The sequence below is a fragment of the Lacerta agilis genome, chromosome 4 (genome assembly GCF_009819535.1).
Source record: "Lacerta agilis isolate rLacAgi1 chromosome 4, rLacAgi1.pri, whole genome shotgun sequence".
NCBI lineage: Eukaryota > Metazoa > Chordata > Lepidosauria > Squamata > Lacertidae > Lacerta > Lacerta agilis.
The window spans coordinates 4324704-4347278 of record NC_046315.1 but is presented as its reverse complement, the minus strand read 5'-3'; the positions used below and the strand labels follow the sequence as shown (position 1 = coordinate 4347278).

The window sequence follows — 22575 nt, the reverse complement described above, 5'->3', positions numbered from 1 at the left end:
GTCTGGATGCCAGTTGCTGGGAATCGTGGGTGGGGAGAGGACTCTTGTGTTCGAATCCTGCCGGTGGGCTTCCCATGGGGGCACCTGGGTGGCCACCGTGAAAACAGGGGGAAAGAGAAGACCCAAACAATTACCGCCCAGTCAGCCTGACATCAATACCAGGAAAAATTCTAGAGCAGATCATTAAGCAAACGGTCTGTGAGCACCTAGAAAGGAACGCTGTGATCACTAAAAGTCAGCATGGGTTTCTGAAAAATAAGTCACGTCAGACCAATCTGATCTCATTTTTTGACAGAATTACAAGCCTGGTAGATGAAGGGAATGCTGTGGATGTAGCCTATCTTGATTTCAGCAAGGCCTTTGACAAGGTGCCCCATGATATTCTTGTAAAGAAGCTGGTAAAATGTGGGCTAGACCATTCAGTGGATTTGTAACTGGCTGACTGACCGAACCCAAAGGGTGCTCATCAATGGCTCCTCTTCCTCCTGGAGAGAAGTGACTAGTGGGGTGCCACAGGGTTCTGTCTTGGGCCCAGTCTTATTCAACATCTTCATCAATGACTTGGATGATGGGCTTGAGGGCATCCTGATGAAGTTTGCAGATGACACCAAATTGGGAGGGGTGGCTAATACCCCAGAGGACAGGGTCACACTTCAAAATGACCCATCTGTCAGGAATGCTTTGGTGGTGTTTCCTGCTTGGCAGGGGGTTGGACTGGATGGCCCTTGTGGTCTCTTCCAACTCTAGGATTCTATGATTCTAGGATGCTGGACTAGATGGGCCATTGGCCGGATCCAGCTCTTTTTAATAATTCTTCTTGATAATTTGTGCGTCTGGCCCTGACAGAAAGGGTTTGGGTTGCAATTGTCGCCACCAACAGAGTTCCCATATCTACTCCAGAAGAGGAACTTGTTGGACTTCCATCGCACCCTTGCCTGGTCTCCTTGTTTTGTCCTTTCCCCTTTCTCCAGGAAGGCCATGCCTCCGAAATCAACGCTGCCAGGTTCAGTCCCAATTCATCCGTCCTGGCCACTGGCGGGGCCGACAAGCTGATCAGGCTCTGGGATGTGGCAGGAGGTGAGCGGATGCGCAGCGGGACATTAGTTGACGATTGCACACGGCGGGTGGCGCTGGGGTCTCAGCCACCGCGCCTCTCAGGCTTGCCGATCAGAAGGTCGGCGGTTCGAATCCGCGCAGCAGAGTGAGCTCCTACCTCTCTGTCCCAGGCAGCTCCTGCCAACCTAGCAGTTCGAAAGCGCGCCGATGCAAGTAGATAAATAGGTAGGAAGATAAATGGCATTTCTGTGCACTCCGGCTTTTATCACTGTGTCCCGTTGCGCCAGAAGCGGTTTAATCCTGCTGGCCACATGACCTGGAAAGCTGCCTGCGGACAAACGCCGGCTCCCTCGGCCTGAAAGCGAGATGAGCGCCGCAACCCCAGAGTCGCCTTTGACTGTGCTTAACCGTCCAGGGGTCCTTTAACTTTACCATTTTACCTATTGCACACTATTTACCGTATTTTCCGGCGTATAAAACGACCCCCAACTTTTCCAGTTAAAATATAGATTTTGAGATGTACTCGACCGCAGATTCTCCACCCGGCGTATAAGACGACCCCCGACTTTTGAGAATATTTTCCTGGATTAAAAAGTAGCCTTATACGCCAGAATATACAGTAATTTTTCCCCCTGTGTAAAAGTATTAGAGATCTCTGCCAGCTGCCTCCTAGGGCTGGCAACTGTCCGACTCAAACAAACTGACACGGGGACAAACAGAAGAAGACGCCTTCACCCCGGTATGGTCCCCCTTCATCACGCACACAGCCCAACAAGACAATGACAAAAATCTACCGGCAGCATACAAATCAATATGGCTAACCTGACCCAAAACACCCACCCACCCCACTCACACAGGAAACCAAAGATCACCATAGCCAACTACAAATGAACAATCACACCCTACGCCAACCCCGACCTCTCTCACCACCAAAGGAGCACAAGTGAACAACAGAGAACATGCACAAACAACGCTGACACCAAACCCTACATATATTAAGTAAAATAGAAATATCGTCACCCCACCCCACCCATCTCCCCATCCCGCCCACCTCTCTCCCCCTTCTCTTCCTAATGTCTCAGCAAACGAAAATGACTTGTAAAAATGTTACATGGGAAAAATATGAGTGAGACATTGCACTACCTTTGTAAACCATATATACAGCTGAAACTCGAAAAATTAGAATATCGTGGAAAAGTCCATTTATGTAAGCAATTGTTTTTATTAGCTACTGGAGTTTAATAGGCCTATATGAGATAGACTCATGACATGCAAAGCGAGATATGTCAAGCCTTTGTTTGTTATAATTGTGATGATTATGGCGTGCAGCTGATGAAAACCCCAAAGCTGAAATTGTTAATTTGGAGTTTTCATCAGCCGTACGCCATAATCATCACAACTGTAACAAATAAAGGCTTGACCTATCTCGCTTTGCATGTCACGACTCTCTCTCATATATTAGTTTCACCTTTTAAGTTGAATTACTGAAAGAAATGAACCTTTCCTCGATATGCCTCTGCCTTTATAAGAGATTTCTTGGCTCTGGGTTTGGCTTCTGCATCAATCTTTTCTTGAGGCTCGTTCATTCCTTTAAGAAACAAAACAAAACGAACAGTCTTGCCATTGCATGGAAGTAGAATCCGATATTACCTGTTGAATTGGATCTTGCCAGGTGTGCGAGTGATTTTGCTTAGCTGAGCTTCAGTTCTGCAGGCGAGATAAGATTTTCGCAAGGCAGAGTCGTGGAACAAGGGGGAAAGATCTCAGATCCCGGGTGGGGTGGGATCTCTCTCTCTCTCTCTCTCTCTCTCTGGAAAGTGCACTGTCTGCTTCTTGCAGAGTTTCCTGGTTCTTTTTGTAAATATTCGGGGGAAGTGTGGGTTCTAACCATTGCCGCTCTGGATCACCTTGCCTGTTCTGTTTTGCCTGCCTGCAGGGCGAATGGAGAAAGTGAAGACACTGGAAGGGGCGAACGGAGGGATCACCAGCGTTGAGTTTGACCCATCGGTGAGTGTCCTACCCTCTAGAGCAGGAGAAAACAAGCTTGTTCTCTCTTCCATGTGACAGTCCTTGAGATACTTGAAGACGGCCAACCTGTCTGTCAGGGACCCAGGTGGTGCTGTGGGTTAAACCACAGAGCCTAGGGCTTGCTGATCAGAAGGTCGGCGGTTCGAATCCCTGCAACGGGGTGAGCTCCCGTTGCTCGGTCCCAGCTCCTGCCAACCTAGCAGTTCGAAAGCACTTCAAAGTGCAAGTAGATAAATGGTACCACTCCGGCGGGAAGGTAAACGGTGTTTCCGTGCACTGCTCCAGTTCACCAGAAGTGGCTTGTTATGCTGGCCACATGACCTGGAAGCTGTCTGCGGACAAACACCGGCTCCCTCGGCCTATAGAGCGAGATGAGCTCCACAACCCCAGAGTCGGACACGACTGGACCTAATGGTCAGGAGTCCCTTTACCTTTACCTTATCCTGTCAGTCACACAATGACAAACCTAGACAGCATCTTAAAAAGCAGAGACATCACCTTGCCGACAAAGGTCCGTCTAGTTAAAGCTCTGGTTTTCCCAGTAGTGATGTACGGAAGTGAGAGCTGGACCATAAAGAAGGCTGATCGCCGTAGAATTGATGCTTTTGAGTTATGGTGCTGGAGGAGACTCTTGAGAGTCCCATGGACTGCAAGAAGATCAAACCTATCCATTCTCAAAGAAATCAGCCCTGAGTGCTCACTGGAAGGACAGATCCTGAAGCTGAGGCTCCAGTACTTTGGCCACCTCATGAGAAGAGAAGACTCCCCGGAAAAGACCCTGATGTTGGGAAAGATGGAGGGCACAAGGAGAAGGGGACGACAGAGGATGAGATGGTTGGACAGTGTTCTTGAAGCTACTAACATGAGTTTGGCCAAACTGCGAGAGGCAGTGAAGGATAGGTGTGCCTGGCGTGCTCTGGTCCATGGGGTCACGAAGAGTCGGACACGACTGAACGACTGAACAACAACATGGTGAATCGTGAGGCTCTTAACCTCAGGGTCGTGGATTGGATCCCCACGTTTGACAAAAGATTCCTGCGTTGCAGGGGGTTGGATGAAAAGACCACCATGGTTCCTTCCAACTCTACAAACCTGTGATTCTACGATCCTATGAACTGCCTGCCAACTGTACCTCCGACTTACAGGGATCGAGCCGCACTCCGTTAGCATTGCCATTTTGACAGATTGGGTAACAGGAGAAGGAAAGGAGCCCCTGGTATTCGGAGCAGGCAGTGCCCAAATATTATGGAAGGGCTGAACTCCTGATGTGAGACAGTTTCCAGTGAGGGCTCTTTGGAAAGGGGCGTTTCTTGCCCATGTCCACCAGGGGGCAGCACGGGGCTTCCTGCGGAGGCTGTTGCCATGCCAACGCGGTCCTTTGCAATCATCAGGGGCGTAGCAAGGGAAATTGGTTCCCGGGGGGGGGGCAATTTTTTTTTGTCACCTCCCCAGAGGCGTAGGAAGGTCAGGTGGTACCCGGTGCAGAAAATTTCTTGTCACCACCCCCCCCATTGATTTCCCCCCACCGTGCAAAAAAAATGGTTTTACATTATTTCAGATTTTCTTACAAAGGAATAACAACAAGTAATAATAATAATAAAACTTTTATTTATATCCCGCCCTCCCCGGCCGAAGTCGGGCTCAGGGTGGCTAACATCAGATACATAACATTGGTATAAAATCAAACAATAATTAAATTACCTCCTAAAAACATCTCAGTATCAAATTAAAGTCTAATTAGATGGCTTTCCACAGGGTTAGGGTTGGGAACAGTAAAGTGTATTCTGAACTTAAATTCCAGCCCTCACGACATAGGAAAACAGCCAAGTGAACAGCTATTTTGGTGGAGGAGGGTCAAGATATTAACAGATATGCATGAAATTTCATATATAGCTATATAATCCCTAGTATAGAATCCTAGAGTTGGAAGAGACCCCAAGGGCCATCCAGTCCAACCCTCTGCCAAGCATAGTAAGATAAGACCTTTGGAGAAGGCATTTAAAAAAAGTTTTTTAAAAAAATGAACTGCCCTAGTAGGGCAGGAATTGTTCCTTGATAATTTGTCACCCCCTCCATTATGGAACATGGGGTGGACCGCCCCCCCTTGCTACGCCCCTGGCAATCATCATCCCCCCCCAAAAGAGATGTCTCCTCCTCCTACGATACGAACCAAAGGCAGGGAGGATGTGGGGCTCCCCACAGCTGCAGCCACCTGGCCAAAGGGACTGAAGGACGAACTTTTCCGAGTTCATTAGCGGGACGAATGGCCGCCCCAAAAGTCAAGCGAAATGCTAGGTGGTTGGAAAGAAGCAGGGAGAACTACAGAAGGAAGCCCTTTGGGCGGCCTTCCTCCAAACGGGGGCTCTGCTCCCCACAATGTGTTCTGCTCGTAGAATCATAGAGTTGGAGGGGGACCTCGAGGGTCATCTAGTCCAGCCCCCTGAAACGCGGTCCGACATGAGAGCAGGAAGGGTGGACTAAGCAGATGGAGAGAAGTCGGCCTCTCTCGTACTCCAAGAACGTGGGGAAATATCAATTTCCATGGAATGGCAAAAGCTTCAGGGGGACAGACATGCAGAAGGGCCTCATTACCCAGTTTAACTTATAGAATCCATTGCAATTTGATATTATTATTATTATTATTATTATTATTATTATTAGAATTTATATACTGCCCTATACCCGGAGGTCTCAGGAAGGTTCGCAGAACAAAATAAAAATAAAAAACAGTGGCGATTGCCATTTTGTTTCCCCCCCAAAAGTCCCTGTTGTTCCAAGGTGCTTTCTGAATTTTGGGGAATTCAAAATGTTTGCTGCTCACTGGCAGCTACCATGATAGTGGGGGGCAGCTGAATATATACAGAGACCCACACACTTCTGCAGAGTTTTTAGCCAGCAGTTTATTTTTCTATTTTATGGTGTTAAATATCTCGTCAAAGGAAAGGGACTGAAACAGACTTGTTAAAAAAAAAATATTAATGAGGCTGTGCAATTCTGTCCATCGCCACTTTTAATAGCGGACTACTAGATTGCCGGAAGAAATATCAACAACCTCAGATACGCTGATGATACTACCTTGATGGCAGAAAGTGAGGAGGAATTAAAGAACCTCTTAATGAGGGTGAAAGAGGAGAGCGCAAAATATGGTCTGAAGCTCAACATCAAAAAACTAAGATCATGGCCACTGGTCCCATCACCTCCTGGCAAATAGAAGGGGAAGAAATGGAGGCAGTGAGAGATTTTACTTTCTTGGGCTCCATGATCACTGCAGATGGTGACAGCAGTCACAAAATTAGAAGACGCCTGCTTCTTGGGAGGAAAGCAATGACAAACCTAGACAGCGTCTTAAAAAGCAGAGACATCACCTTGCCGACAAAGGTGCGTGTAGTTAAAGCTATGGTTTTCCCAGTAGTGATGTACGGAAGTGAGAGCTGGACCATAAAGAAGGCTGATCGCCGAAGAATTGATGCTTTTGAATTATGGTGCAGGAGGAGACTCTTGAGAGTCCCATGGACTGCAAGAAGATCAAACCTATCCATTCTGAAGGAAATCAGCCCTGAGTGCTCACTAGAAGGACAGATCCTGAAGTTGAGGCTCCAGTACTTTGGCCACCTCATGAGAAGAGAAGACTCCCTAGAAAAGACCCTGATGTTGGGAAAGATAGAGGGCACAAGGAGAAGGGGACGACAGAGGACGAGGTGGTTGGACAGTGTTCTCGAAGTGACTGGCTTGAGTTTGGCCAAACTGCGGGAGGCAGTGGAGGATATGGGTGCCTGGCGTGCTCTGGTCCATGGGGTCACGAAGAGTCGGACACGACTGAATGACTGAACAACAGGGGAAACTTTTTTGTGAGTCGTTTCGGTTCAGCTCCCCTTGCCCGCCTTATAGATCTTGAAACATTCCCAGTGCCAAGCCAAGTCCCACAGCCAGGGCAGAACAGAGGTGGCTGGTCTGATTCCTCTCCAAACTCTCTTTCTCTCTGTCCCCAGCAGGGATTTCACGTCTTGGCCGGTACATACAACAATGCTGCTCAGCTATGGAAGGTTGACGACTGCCATTTCAAGGTGAGATCCTTTTGCTTGCGGCAGAGGAGTGCGTTTGTGCGATGGGAAACTATTAAGCCAGGCTTCAGGGCCGAGGAAGGAATCTGAGCCCACTCTTTATTGTGGAATCGGAGCAAATGGCAGTCTATGGCAAAGCTGAATTGCCATTTGCTCCAATTCAGCTGCGGAGATCGGTTTTTCATGGGGAAAGCAGCAAGGGGGGTGGGGACGCCAGCCCTAACATGTGACAGGATAGAAGTTTACAAAATTGTGCCTGGCCTCGAGAAAAAAGATGGAGAAAGGTTTTCCTCACTTCCTCGTATCGCTAGAACTCATGGGCACCCAGTGAAGCTGAATGTTGGGGGGGGGGGAAAGACAGTACTTAACGCAGTGCACGGTTAAACCATGGAACTCCCTGCCACAGGAGGCGGTGATGGCCACCAACATGGATGGCTGGAAAAGAGGATTAGACAAATTCATGGGTGGAGGAGAGGGCTCTCGATGGCCACTAGCCAGGAGGGCTAGGCTCTGCCTTTCACACCTGGAAGCGGCAGGGATTCTGAATCCCAGTTGCTGGAAACCACGGGAGGGGAGAGGGGCCTTGTGTTCGAATCCTGCTTGTGTTTTTATTTAATTTATATACCAGAGGTCTCAGGGCGGTTCACAGAACAAAATCAAAATATAAAACCACAATATACAGGTAAAACTCGAAAAATTAGAATATCGTGGAAAGGTTCATTTCTTTCAGTAATTCAACTTAAAAGGTGAAACTAATATATGACATGCAAAGCGAGGTATGTCAATCCTTTATTTGTTATAACTGTGATGGTTATGGCGTACAGCTGATGAGAACCCCAAATTAACAATCTCAACTTTGGGGTTTTCATCAGCTGTACTCCATAATCATCACAATTATAACAAGCAAAGGCTTGGCATATCTCGCTTTGCATGTCATGAGTCTATCTCATATATTAAACTCCAGTAGCTAATGAAGACAATTGCTTACATAAATGGACTTCCCCACGATATTCTGATATTTCGAGTTTCACCTGTATCTACAATCAAAATAAAAATAGCAACCTAATAACAACCCCCCTTAAAAAAAAAGAACCACATTTTAAAAGGGCATATCAGGTCAATCAAATGCCTGGTTGAAAAGGAACGTTTTTATGGGGAGCCACTGCAGAGAAGGCCCCGTCCTCGTGTTGCCACCCTCCGGACCTCTCGAGGAGGAGGCACACAAAGGAGCCCCTCAGAAGATGATCTCAGGGTCTGGGTAGGTTCATATGGAAAGAGGCTGTCCTTCTGTAATGGTCAAAAAAAAATAATCCTTCCAGTAGCACCTTAGGGACCAACTAAGTTTGTTCTTGGTATGAGCTTTCGTGTGCATGCACACTTCTTCAGATACACTTCAGATACGTAATGGGCCTCTGGTTGGTCACAGGACTAGGTGGACCATTGGCTTGATCCAGGAGGCTCCCCTTAGGTTCTTACGTTCTCAGAGCTTCCATTTTTCGTGTGTAATAGGAGGAGCACTGAAAAGCAACAAATCCCTTGACGCCTCCAACTCTTCTCTTGACTAGGAGGTTCTGACGGGGCACACAGACAAAGTGACAGCTGCAAGGTTCAGAGCCACCCGGCACCAAGCTGTGACGGGCAGCCGGGACAGGACGGTGAAGGAGTGGGATTTGACCAAAGGGGCGTGTAAGTGACGGCCAATTCTTCCTGTGGAGATGATGATGATGATGATGATGATGATGATGATAATAATAATAATTTATTATTTGTACCTCGCCCATCTGGCTGGGTCTCCCCAGCCACTCTAGGATGCAGGGCCCTGATCCAGCAGCACACTAGACGGGCCTCACGGCTGTGTAGTTACAGGGGGGCGAGCCCTATCAAGAGGCCCATCTCCTTACCCTGACTCGACTGTCTTTTTGTTTTTTTCATATTAATTTCCCCCCCAATAACTTTAATTAAATTTGCTTGGTAACCTAACATTATTATATACTAGGAAACAAAGAATACAAAACAAAATTCATTGATACTACAATGCATAACTACATAACATTAATATATATGGTTTCTTGTGGGGGGGGGGGAGATTCCATAACAAAATCAGTTCAAAGTGTCATCCGGTTTACCATCTCTCCCCCCCTCCAACCCTCTCCCCCCCCCCCCCCGGTCAGGCCTTCCTTCTTCGAAACTTTTCCCATGTACACAGTCTATTCATTCTAGCTTGTATGTTTGGGTTGGCTTCTGCCCTTTCTATCCAATTCCTGTAAAATGCCCATTTTTGTGATTCTTTGACATTTCCCCCCCCCATCTACCCTCTGCCCCAATCTGTGCAAATATTTCTGCTTGTGCATATTCGAAAACATACCATAATCGTTCCATTTTTCCAAGTTCCATTTAGCCTTTTCTTTCCACCCCAGTGCAATAACTGCCATTCCGGCTAGAATCATGATCTTATACAGCTCTTGCATATTACTTCTTACTTCATTATTTCCCAGTATTCCGGAAAAGAGCAAATCCCGATTAACTTCTATGTTCATTTGAAATAATCCAGAAATTATCTTTATAATCTTTTGCCAGTATTCCTTGACCAGATTGCATTCCCACCACATGTGGGCATATAATCCTTTTTCCTGACCACAATGCCAGCATTTGGGACTAAACCCTTTCGCCATATACGCCATTTGTGCTGGAGTTCTATATCACTTTAATAAAAAAAATTCTACTTAACTCTTTATATTTTTCTATTTATTATATTATTTATATTCTTCATCAGTTCTTGGACCCTTTTTTGATGGATCATACCTTCCTTCTCCCATTTAATCTGGATTATCCTTACCATTCTTCCTTTGTCGCTTATCATCAATTTATATAACATCCCTGCTATCTCTTTACATGTGAAAAGGATCTAGGAGTCTTGGTAGACCATCAACTTGACATGAGTCAACAGTGTGATGCAGCAGCTAAAAAAGCCAATGCAATTCTGGGCTGCATCAATAGGAGTATAGCGTCTAGATCAAGGGAAGTAATAGTACCACTGTATTCCGCTCTGGTCAGACCTCACCTGGAATACTGTGTCTTCCAACTCTATGATTCTATATTATTCTTTCTCCGCCCTGACACAACTCTCTATGGCTTTTCTGGCAGGCTACAGAACCATTGGCGTCTTCTCCTATTGCAATGATATTGTGTGTTGCGACACCTTCATCATCAGTGGACATCATGACAAGACCATCCGTTTCTGGGACAGCAGGTGAGGCCACCAGGCAGCCAGATGAGGATGCAACCAGGGTTGGCCTTGTCCTTTTCCGGGGCCTTTTCAGTTGTGGCACCAATATTTTTTTCATTATATATATTTTTACTTTGTAAAAACCTGCACACTAGCTGATTGCTTTTTAAAAAAAAATACATCAAAATGGTTGACAAAGAGAATAAATCAATAAATGCTTGGTAAAAGCAAGCAGTCTACATGTCTGGGTGGGTCAAAAATGTTTTTTAAAAAAATAATAATATCAACATTATTTAGATTTAGATTCAACAATTTCACAACGAGTTTAAAAACCTTTCACAGATGCAAATACAAAAGAATAGCAACAATCACAAAAGGTAAAAAACAAACAAACAAACAAAAAACAAAAACAACAAAAATTAAAACCACAAAAAGTAGAAAAGGGGGAAGGAAAAAAGAAGAAAAAGAAAAAGTAAGACTAAGTGTATAGTCACGTAGGTAACTTCTTCTAATGCAAGAGAGATACAAACAAAGGAAACCAAAAGCAGTAATTAATTCTAGTTACACATTATCCAACTTTTTTTTTTATCTTTCCTATATTCCTCCCTGCATTGCTGCAGTTCCATACAAATAATCTATGCAATTCCATACAAATAGTCTATGCAGTGACTTCCACTATGTTTTAAAAATGTTTTAAGCAATTGCCAAAAAGAGAACGGTGATGCCAATAGGCAGGGAGTCCCAGAGTGTCATACCGAAAGACTGATTTCCTATAAATGCAGAACTGGTGTTATTTGGTGCCCGTAGCGCTGCTGGGTTTCTACATCTTGTCCAATGTCTTCCCAATGAAGATCTAGGCTCCATCTTCCTGCTCTTTCTTCCGGCTTGTCGGAATGAGGGCTGCTGGGCTTTCCCCCCCCCCATCTGCTCTGATGGGGACTGAGTCCCCCTCTCCGTTTCCATGTTTCTCCAGCACCATTATTCTCCTTCATGGACCACTGCCTTGTCGTGGCGAAGGGGCTTGAATAACTCAGGGAAGCTATGAGCTTTGCCATGCAGGGCCACCCGAGATGGACAGGTCATAGCGGAGAGTTTAAACTAAATGTGATCCACCTGGAGAAGGAACCGGCAAGCCACTCCAGTATCCCTGCCAAGAAAACTCCATGGACAAAGACAACAGGCATATAAAAGTTATGACGCTGGAAGATGAGCTGCTGGATGGTTAAGTACAGTCAAAGGAGACTATGGGGTTGTGGTGCTCATCTTGTTTTCAGGCCAAGGGAGCCGCCGTTTGTCCACAGACAGCTTTCTGGGTCATGTGGCACAACGGAACACCGTGACGGAAACCAGAGCAGCGCACGGAAACGCTGTTTACCTTCCCACATCTGGGAATTCTGGGCTGCATCAAGAGGAGTATAGCATCTAGATCAAGGGAAGTAATAGTACCACTGTATTCCGCTCTGGTCAGACCTCACCTGGAATACTGTGTCCAGTTCTGGGCACCACAGTTCAAGAAGGATACTGACAAGCTGGAACGTGTCCAGAGGAGGGCAACCAAAATGGTCAAAGGCCTGGAAACGATGCCTTATGAGGAACGGCTTAGGGAGCTGGGTATGTTTAGCCTGGAGAAGAGAAGGTTAAGGGGGGATATGATAGCCATGTTCAAATATATAGAAGGATGTCATATAGAGGAGGGAGAAGGGTTGTTTTCTGCTGCTCCAGAGAAGCAGACACGGAGCAATGGATTCAAACTACAAGAATGAAGATTCCACCTAAACATTAGGAAGAACTTCCTGACAGTGAGAGCTGTTGGACAGTGGGATTTGCTGCCCAGGAGTGTGGTGGAGTCTCCTTCTTTGGAGGTCTTGAAGCGGAGGCTTGACAGCCATCTGTCAGGAATGCTTTGATGGTGTTTCCTGCTTGGCAGGGGGTTGGACTGGGTGGCCCTTGGGGTCTCTTCCAACTCTATGATTCCCTCCACAGTGGTACCTATTTATCTACTTGCACTGGTGTGCTTTCGAACTGCTAGGTTGACAGGAGCTGGGACAGAGCAACGGAAGCTCACTCCACCTCGGGGATTCGAACCGTTGACCTTCTGATTGACAAGTCCAAGAGGCTCAGTGGTTTAGACCACAGCGCCTCCCTCTGTTCACACCCTGCCTCTTATTTATTGTTGCTGCTGTCTTTGTTCTTGGCTGGGCCGATGGGTGGCTTGGTGCTGTTACTGTTTTTCACCATCGTCGTTTATTTGTCCGCTGCATTTCCATAGTTAAAACTATGCTCTGGGCAGCTTACAACAAGGAAGCATGAGCATAATTACAAAACTATAAGCAAAGTGTTGTTGTTCAGTTGTTCAGTCGTGTCCGACTCTTCGTGACCCTATGGACCAGAGCACGCCAGGCACCCCTATCCTTCACTGCCTCCCGCAATTTGGCCAAACTCATGCCAGTCACTTCGAGAACACTGTCCAACCATCTCATCCTCTGTCGTCCCCTTCTCCTTGTGCAAAGTAGTTATCAGTAATGAATAAAATCAAAAATTAAACAATCCCCACCTAAGTCATAATAAGATATAAAAACACTACTAGCGGTAACAGCAAAATCAAAACCTCTGAAATTAAAATCTGACCCCTCCCTAAGCAGTACCCCTAACTTGGAATTCCTGTATTGCAGGGGGTTGGACTAGATGACCACCGGGGGTTCCCTTCCAACTCTACAAGTCTCTGCGGGCTGCAAAATCTCTTCCCTTCCCCACCAGCCTCTTAACAGACAAGCAACAAGCTTCTACTGCTGCTGCTATTTCCATGCCTCACCTTCTCTATTTATAGCTGCTGTCCTTTGACGGGCTTGTACTGAGAGTGACCCCCCCCCCCAACCGCCTCTCCTTTGTTAAGGAGTTGTTGTTCTGTGGATCTGGAAGGTCAAGATGCTAATGGATGTCCTGCTGTTTTGCCTGCATCCCTATGTGCTCAGAGTGCCATTCTCAAAGAGGAGAGATCCTTAACTGAAAAGAAAAGACAAAAAAATAAAAAAAAATTCCTTCCATTAGCACCTTAGAGACCAACTAAGTTTGTTTTTGGTATGAGCTGTAACTGAAAAGAAAAGGTCTCTGTGTGGCGGCCTCTGAGCCAGGGAGATGCTTGTTGTTGTTCAGTCGTTCAGTCGTGTCCGCCTCTTCGTGACCCCATGGACCAGAGCACGCCAGGCACGCCTATCCTTCACTGCCTCTCGCAGTTTGGCCAAACTCATGCCAGTCACTTCGAGAACACTGTCCAACCATCTCATCCTCTGTCGCCCCCTTCTCCTTGTGCCCTCCATCTTTCCCAACATCAGGGTCTTTTCCAGGGAGTCTTCTCTTCTCATGAGGTGGCCAAAGTATTGGAGCCTCAACTTCAGGATCTGTCCTTCCAGTGAGCACTCAGGGCTGATTTCCTTCAAAATGGATAGGTTTGATCTTCTTGCAGTCCATGGGACTCTCAAGAGTCTCCTCCAGCACCAGAATTCAAAAGCATCAATTCTTCGGCGATCGGCCTTCTTTATGGTCCAGCTCTCACTTCCGTACATTACTACTGGGAAAACCATAGCTTTAACTATACGGACCTTGTCGGCAAGGTGATGTCTCTGCTTTTTAAGATGCTGTCTAGGTTTGTCATTGCTTTCTTCCCAAGAAGCAGGCGTCTTTTAATTTCATGACTGCTGTCACCATCTGCAGTGATCAAGGAGCCCAAGAAAGTAAAATCTCTCACTGTCTCATGGAGCTGCTAGAGGACTGAATTTCATTGCCGCAAAGGGATATGCTTCCTGGAGACTGTAATTCAGTGACTCCCAATTAGCTGAGTACTGCAGATCCCCCGTTTTCCAAAAGCCAAGCTATGGACTCTCTACTTTTGAAGATGTGGATATCTCTGCAGTAGTTTTTGTTCCGTGAATGGTGCCACAAGAACCCTCCAACATGTCTCAGCGCAAAACCCAGGGTGCTGGGAGGGAGGAAAGCAGATTCCTCATGTCTACCAGCTTTGGGATGCCCAGAATTACTATGCAAATTATCTGAAGAAGTGTGCATGCACACCAAAGCTCCTACCAAGTACAAACTTAGTTGGTCTCTAAGGTGCTACTGGAAGAAAGGAAAATTATTTTGTTTCGACTACAGCAGACCAACACGGCTACCTACCCGTATGCAGATTATGTTAATGACATGCAAATTAAGTTCACTAATTGCTTGCAGCTGTCTGGCTCTTAATATGTTTGTACTATGTAATCCTCCGTGTTAAATAAACTGCCTGGTGTTTTTTTTTTTTTAAAAAATCATTATTATGCATCATTCCTGAATTCATTCATTCATTTAGATACCACTTGATGACAAAATAGGTGTTTAAGCGGTTTATAAAAAACCAGTTCCGCAAATGTTAAAGTAAAAACCTGCAATTAAAAAACGCACAGATATATTTTAATGCTTTCATGCAATTGCTTCTAAGTATCTGTAATTTAAAATACAGTATGCAATAAAACAACCCTGTGAAAAACAACACAGCAAGGAGAAGGGGACGACAGAGGGGCACAAGGAGAAGGGGATGACAGAGGATGAGATGGTTGGACAGTGTTCTCGAAGCTACTAACATGAGTTTGGCCAAACTGCGAGAGGCAGTGAAGGATAGGCGTGCCTGGCATGCTCTGGTCCATGGGGTCACGAAGAGTCGGACACGACTGAACAACAACAACACTTGCACCAATAGGTACACCTCTGGAAACCGGCAGAATGCCGCTCCAGGTGGGGCTCTCATATTTCAGCAAGATGTTTAATGGCGACATAGTAACTGCACAATGCACCCTGCCACCTTCTTCCTCCAGAGATCCCCGCTGCACACAGGTGATCCCTGTGGAAGGCAAGGTGACTTCCTTGAGCATCAGTCCCGATCAGATGCATCTACTGAGCTGCTCCAGGGACAACGCCCTCAAAGTCATCGACCTTCGAATGCACAACATCCGGCAGGTCTTCAGGTTAGGAGCCAGGGACCCGGGGGGGGGGGGGCAGCGGCACCTGGGCAGCACCCAGCCAAATCAACAGGAGGCCAGGCTTGGTCATGGGAGGGCTCTCTCTCTTTGGCGATCCCTCGCAGCCGAGTAAGATTGTCTTCCATGAATACGGTTTTAACAAAGAGTCCGCAAGTGACTGTGGAGGCCAATTCTGGACCCACATGTCCTTCCACAGTGGGGACCAGGGCCGTCTTATCCATAGGGGCTACTGGCGCTGCGCCCCCCAGGGGCGCCCCCGCGAGCCCGCCGGTATACCGTGCGCCCCCTCCCCAACCCGCCCCCGCCCCCACAGGCGGGCGGGTGCTCGTGCACCACCTGCGCAGCTGCTGCCACCCATGCCGCTCCCGGGCGGGCTGCGAGCCGGCCGCCCTCGCCTCCCATCCCGCGCAGGGAGCCCCAGCTGGAGCGCTGGAAGGGCGTGCAGAGCCCTGCGCCGCTCCAGCGCCACGCCCCTCATCCCCCGCTCGCCCACCCCCCCTCCCGAGGGGCGGCTAGCGCGGGAGGGAGGTGGCCCCAGAGGCGGAGAGGTGGCACATCAGGGGCGCCGGAGGGATTGGCCGATCTGCCTAAGATGGCCCTGGTGGGGACATGTGGGAAGTTGATCACGGTGTGGATTTGCCAAGCGTGCCTTCCTCCTAGCACTTTTCTCCCTTGTGTCCTGAGTTCGAGTGTCTTCCAAGCCTGTGTCAGCTTTGGTAAAGGCTGTTCTCCAATTGGAGCGCTCGCAGGCCAGTGTTTCTCAATTGTTGGTGTCTATACTACATTTTTTTTAGATTTGCCTTGAGAGAGTCTTTAAACCAGGCATCCCCAAACTGCGGCCCTCCAGATGTTTTGGCCTACGACTCCCATGATTCCCTAGCTAACAGGACCAGTGGTCAGGGATGATGGGAATTGTAGTCCAAAACATCTGGAGGGCCGAAGTTTGGGGATGCCTGCTTTGAACCTCTTTCGTTGACCACCAGCATTACGCTTTCCATTTTTAAATTCGGAACAGAGTAGTTGCTTTGGAAGACGAGGATCGGGCATCCGCACGACATGACCAGTCCAACGAAGTTGATGTTGAAGAATCATTGCTTCGACACTGGTGATCTTTGCTTCTTCCAGTACAGAACCCATTAGTCTAAGGTTACCAGATGTCCCGGGGACAGTCCCTGGATTTACAAATCAGTCCCCATACAAAATCCATGGAATTTGAAAAGTGTCCCCGGATTCATTGACAAAAATCTGGTAACCTTACATTAGGCTTGACTTTGCCAGATGCCCAAGACCTCGATTCCAGCCTCAGTTTCCATCTGTAAAATGGGAACATTGTGACCCACCTACATAGGCCTCTTTTGAGGTGGAATGTGATGAGGGCTGCATCCATACATTTACCAGAGCTGAATCCATTTCTTCCCCTTCAGGAGGTGATGGGACCAGTGGCCATGATCTTAGTTTTCCGGCAATCTTTATTCCGTTTTGGGATTCATCCAGTCCAGCCTTTTGCATGATGAATTCTGCATATAAGTTAAATAAGCAGGGAGACAATATACAGCCTTGTCGTACTCCTTTCCCAATTTTAAAAGAAGAGGCTAGAATCACCCAAAATATTCTTTAGCTCAGGTTGCAGTTGAAGCCGGAAAAGAATTTCTGGCTTCTCCTTGGTTTGAGGAAACTCCTCGGCCTGTTTCCGAATTGAACCCAGAGGCAGGTTTCTCATTTCTGTTCCTAACAGGGATGGATTTTTAAGATCCTTAAGTTATTGGGTATCACAGGAAAATCTGAACAGTATGTAAGTCATTGAAACATGTGAAACTGGATGAGATGTCTCCCTTTCTGTTTGCACGGAGTTGGCGAGGGTTCACGGCCACCTTTTTGTTTCCATAGGGCTGAGGGATTCAAGTGCGGTTCCGATGGGACCAAAGCAGTTTTCAGGTGAGTCTCTGGCATTTTTGGAGTCAACAGGTAAGGAGATCATCCAGCTTTCCCCAGCCAGCCTGGTAACTTTCAGAAGATTTTCACTACAACCAGTGCCGGATTTACGTATCAGCGAAAACAAGCTCTGGCTTTGGGCCCCACTCTCTTGGGGACCCCCCCAAAAAGCTAAAGGAAAAAAAAACACTGGATGTACATTTCCAAAATATAAGATAAAAAACAAATAAAATAAAACCTACACACAGCAACAGTGTTTTGTGTTGTGTAGGCTCCTATGATGTAAGTCATGGGCCCCGCTTGCTGGCCTGCTCCCTAAAATATCACTGGTTTGCTCCTTTCTATATATAGGGTGCCTACATTCTGCATGGACTGGTTGCATGGGAACATGCGCAAACGGCTTGAGATACCTATGAGGTCCATAAATTACCATATAGCATATATTCAACACGTTTCCGAGCACAATTCAAAGTGTTGGTGCTGACCTTTAAAGCCCTAAACGGCCTCGGTCCTGTATACCTGAAGGAGCGTCTCCACCCCCATCATTCAGCCCGGACACTGAGATCCAGCGCCGAGGGCCTTCTGTCGGTTCCCTCACTGCGAGAAGCAAAACTACAGGGAACCAGGCAGAGGGCCTTCTCGGTAGTGGCGCCCGCCCTGTGGAACGCCCTCCCATCACAGGTCAGGGAAATAAACAACTACCTGACATTCAGAAAAAACCTGAAGGCAGCCCTTTTTGGGGGAGTTTTTAATGTTTGATATTTTTGTATTTGATTTCTGTTGGAAGCCGCCCAGAGTGGCTGGGGAAATCCAGCCAGATGGGCGGGGTACAAATAATAAATATTATTATTATTATTATTATTATTATATTCAACACAAAAAACAGTGACAATTTGTTGTTGACAAAGGACAGCTGGTCAGCAACCTGATTGGTCTGCAGGAGCCACCCAATCCGCCTCCAGGAGGAAGTGACTCAGCCCCATTACCTTCAGTAGCTTAGGGCCTCATCAAACCTAATTTCGGCCCCTGAACCTGGTATCCCTCTTCTCCTTCATCCCGCTGATTGACAGGCGTTCCTTCCCTCTTTCTCCAGCCCCGATAAAAGCTATGCCCTGGTTGGCTCCGCAGACGGCGCTCTCTACCTATGGAACATGGAGACGGGGAAGCTAGAGACCAGCCTGCCTGGAGTGCACAGGTGAGAACCTTCTAGGGCTTGCAGCACACCAAAATCCAGATTATTTTTTTCTTAAAAAAAGAGCCTCACCCTTTTTTCTCAGGCTGTCATCCCCCCAACACACTTACCTTTAACGAGAGTACAGAACTGGAAAGAAAGGCCTGGAAACGATGCCTTAGGAGGAACGGCTTAGGGAGCTGGGTATGTTTAGCCTGGAGAAGAGAAGGTTAAGGGGGGATAGCGTAGCCATGTTCAAATATATAAAAGGATGTCATGTAGAGCAGTGTTTTTCAACCTTTTTTGGGCAAAGGCACACTTGTTTCATGAAAAAAATCACGAGGCACACCACCATTAGAAAATGTTTAAAAAAATTAACTCTGTGCCTATATTGACTATATATAAAGTAATTCTCTTGAATAGGAATCAAATAAACACAAAGAAAGTATTTTATAATTACTTTATTATGAAATAGTAAGTAAACAGAAATATGAAAAATTATAAAATACTTTATTGATGACCCCTGGGAGTCCCTTCCAACTCTACCATTCTGTGACTGCAGCTCGCCCAAAGCCCATATTCATAGGTGAGGAATTACCCCTGAGTGGATTTCTACCAAGGGACCCCTTCCCTCAGAGTCTCCCAGGGTGCAAGGACCCCGACAGTTCTCCAGCGCAGTCTCCGCGCGCAAAGAGCAGAAATGCCCCAAGCGCCGCCGCGACTCTCGGCAAGCGAAGCGGCGCATTTGCGAAAGGAGAAGACGCGAGTTCGGGGGCGCCTCAGCTCCACTCGATTACTCACCCACCCCCAGGCTAGCGAAATCACGCGGGCGGAGGCGGGGGGCGAGGGCGCGCACATGCCTCGCATGCCCGAAAGATCGGGGCTGGCGACGTGGAGAAGCGGCTGCCGTCGACTTCGTGTCACCGTCGTTGGTTGGACCCAACGCCCGAGAAGGCAACTCAACCTTCGCTACTGCGGGCAGCTCTTGGGACCTTTTCGTCGAGGGTCTTTCCCCGCCGCCAAAGGTCCCAAGAGCTGGGGTGTGTCCCCCCCCAAGTCCCGAGGGTCCTTCCCCGCAGTGCTGCACCACTTCGGAACCGCGGGGAGGAGGGAGAGGCGTCCGTCCTCCCCGAGGCTTCGTCGCCCGTCTTGGCTGGGGCATAGGCGGGACGGACGCAGTTTCCACCTCTCTCCCTTCCCCTCCTGGGACACAAGGTGACCTCCGGCGGGCGGGCCGTCGAGGCTGGGACTTGCAGGACAGGCGCTCCGCCGGCGGCCTCACCCTGCGGCGCCCCAGAGCAGCGCGCAGAGCGGGAAACCCCGCACCGGATCCGAAGCAGTCCGGGGTGAAACAGTCGCAGTGGCAGTACGAGCTGCCGCATGTCACGAAGGCTGCAAGCCAGGGCGCAGCGGCGCAGCCCGGCGAGAGCGGCAAGGTTTCGCTGCTGCTGCTGCATCTGTGGCTTGACAGGAGGAATTTACAGCCCTGCACCGAGAATCAGTTCGGAGAGGGGCGGGGGGGGGGGGAATGCGCGCAAAGATCCCTTCGGAACACCAGGCAACATCTCGCGGCACACTAGTGTGCCGCGGAACAGTGGTTGAAAAACACTGATGTAGAGGAGGGTGAAAGGTTGTTTTCTGCTGCTCCAGGGAAGCGGACACGGGGCAATGGATTCAAACTACAAGAAAGAAGATTCCACCTAAACATTAGGAAGAACTTCCTGACAGTAAGAGCTGTTGGACAGTGGAATTTGCTGCCAAGGAGTGTGGTGGAGTCTCCTTCTTTGGAGGTCTTGAAGCTGAGGCTTGACAGCCATCTGTCAGGAATGCTTTGATGGTGTTTCCTGCTTGGCAGGGGGTTGGACTGGATGGCCCTTGGGGTCTCTTCCAACTCCATGATTCTATGATTCTATGAACTGTGTCGTCTACCGAAAGTACAGTACAATCTCCGCTTACGTGCATTTAACTTGCGCGATTCCGGCTGTGCTGTAGGAGGCAGGCTGGTTGAACCTGTGCCAGTCAAATTATCCAAGCAAGGCTAAGAGCTTGAAAGGTCACAGAATCACAAAGTTGGAAGGGATCATCTGAGAATCATCTACAGGTGAAACTCGAAAAATTAGAATATCGTGGAAAGGTTCGTTTCTTTCAATAATTCAACTTAAAAGGTGAAACTAATATATGAGATAGACTCATGACATGCAAAGCGAGATATGTCAAGCCTTTATTTGTTACAGTTGTGGCGTACAGCTGATGAGAACCCCAAAGTTGAAATTGTTAATTTGGGGTTCTCATCAGCTGTACGCCATAATCATCACAATTATAACAAGCAAAGGCTTGACATACATATCTCGCTTTGCATGTCATGAGTCTATCTCATATATTACACTCCAGTAGCTAATGAAAACAATTGCTTACATAAATGAACTTTTCCACAAAATTTTAACTTTTTGAGTTTCACCTGTACAGCAAAGGCGCCTGGCTGACATCAAGAGGCAGGGAGTTCCATGGCCACACGGCAGAACGGGTGTTTGGCAGCACCTGTAGCAGTGCCTGTTCCGCCGGTTGAAGTGTTTGAGTCGCCACATGCGGGGGGAGGCATTCTCATAGGTAACCTGGTCCCAGGGAAGTTCACCTGGCACCTTCATTATACACCTTTATGCACCAGGCAAAAACGTTCCTTTTTAACCAGGCCTTTGGTTGATCTGATTGACATTCTATACCCTTTTGAAATGTGGTTTTTCTTTTTGGTGGGGGGCTATTGGTTTGTTGTTTTTATTATTATTATGTATTTTGTGGTTTTATATCTTGATTTTATTCTGTGAACTGCCCTGAGACCCCCAGGTATAGGTACACGGGTGGCGCTGTGGTCTAAACCACAGAGCCTAGGGCTGGCCGATCGGAAGGTCGGCTGTTTGAATCCCTGCAATGGGGTGAGCTCCTGTTGCTCTGTCCCAGCTCCTGCCAACCTAGCAGTTCAAAAGCATGCCAGTGCAAGTAGATAGATAGGTACCACTGTGGTGGGAAGGTAAACGGCGTTTCCGTGTGCTCTGGTTTCCATCACAGTGTTTTGTTGTGCCAGAGGCTGTTTAGTCCTGCTGGCCACAGGATCCGGAAAGCTGTCTGTGGACAAATGCTGGCTCCCTTGGCCTGAAAGCGAGATGAGCGCCGCAACTGATAGTCGCCTTTACTGGACTTAACCGTCCAGGGGTCCTTTACCTTTTTTTTACCTAGAATTTGTGGACATTTTTGGTATAGAGCGGTATATAAATTCAAATAATAATAATAACAGCAACAACAAATAACAACAACAACAACAAAGGTAAAGGGTAAAGGGACCCCTGACCATTAGGTCCAGTTGTGTCCGACTCTGGGGTTGCGGCGCTCATCTCGCGTTACTGGCCGAGGGAGCCGGCGTACAGCTTCCGGGTCATGTGGCCAGCATGACTAAGCCGCTTCTGGCGAACCAGAGCAGCACACGGAAACGCCGTTTACCTTCCCGCCGGAGCGGTACCTATATATCTACTTGCACTTTGAGGTGTTTTCGAACTGCTAGGTTGGCAGGAGCTGGGACCGAGCAACGGGAGCTCACCCCGTCATTGCGGGGATTTGAACCGCCGACCTTCTGATCAGCAAGCCATAGGCTCTGTGGTTTAACCCACAGCGCCACTCTTAATACGGTCCAAGGAGTGGATGTGATCTGTCATCGTGGTGCCTCCCTGTTTTCCTTCCTTGTGCCTGCAGCTCACCTGTGAACGCTGTGGCTTGGAGCCCCTCTGGAGCCTATATTGGGAGTGTGGACCGAGGCAGGAAGGTGGTCCTCTGGAGCTGAGCTCTGTGGCCACGTGGAGATGAGGATGATGCCAGGCTCCTGTCTCTCTCTGAGCCTCCCTGTGTCTGCTGCTGCTGCTGTTGGTGGTCTATGGGCTGAAGAGAATGTCCAGGGACGTCATAAGTATGTGAGCTCGCTATCCAAGCGAAGACCTGTGTCTTCAAGTAGCCAAGACAGGCAAGGGAAAGGTGGGCCTGGCACATGACACCTTCAGGTCCAAGAGAAGAGGCTCCGGACATTACGGAGGGTCTGCAAAAGGG

General features: G+C 48.0%; 1 protein-coding gene across 2 annotated transcripts in view; it reads left to right on the top strand.

The window, feature by feature from the left end:
* ATG16L2 (autophagy related 16 like 2) overlaps positions 1-22366 on the top strand; it is a 72740-nt gene extending 50374 nt beyond the window's left edge. The window contains exons 10-18 of one of the 2 annotated variants that reach the window (XM_033145922.1): positions 972-1077; positions 2993-3063; positions 7077-7148; positions 8711-8831; positions 10290-10395; positions 15219-15368; positions 17271-17318; positions 18409-18510; positions 22228-22366. In XM_033145922.1, the coding sequence (XP_033001813.1) occupies positions 972-1077; positions 2993-3063; positions 7077-7148; positions 8711-8831; positions 10290-10395; positions 15219-15368; positions 17271-17318; positions 18409-18510; positions 22228-22315 (864 nt within the window). In that variant the 3' untranslated portion in view covers positions 22316-22366. Of the gene's footprint in view, positions 1-971; positions 1078-2992; positions 3064-7073; positions 7149-8710; positions 8832-10289; positions 10396-15218; positions 15369-17270; positions 17344-18408; positions 18511-22227 lie in introns of those variants that run through there. The other variant, XM_033145921.1, reaches the window with a different exon arrangement.
* The last annotated feature ends 209 nt before the right edge of the window (positions 22367-22575 follow it).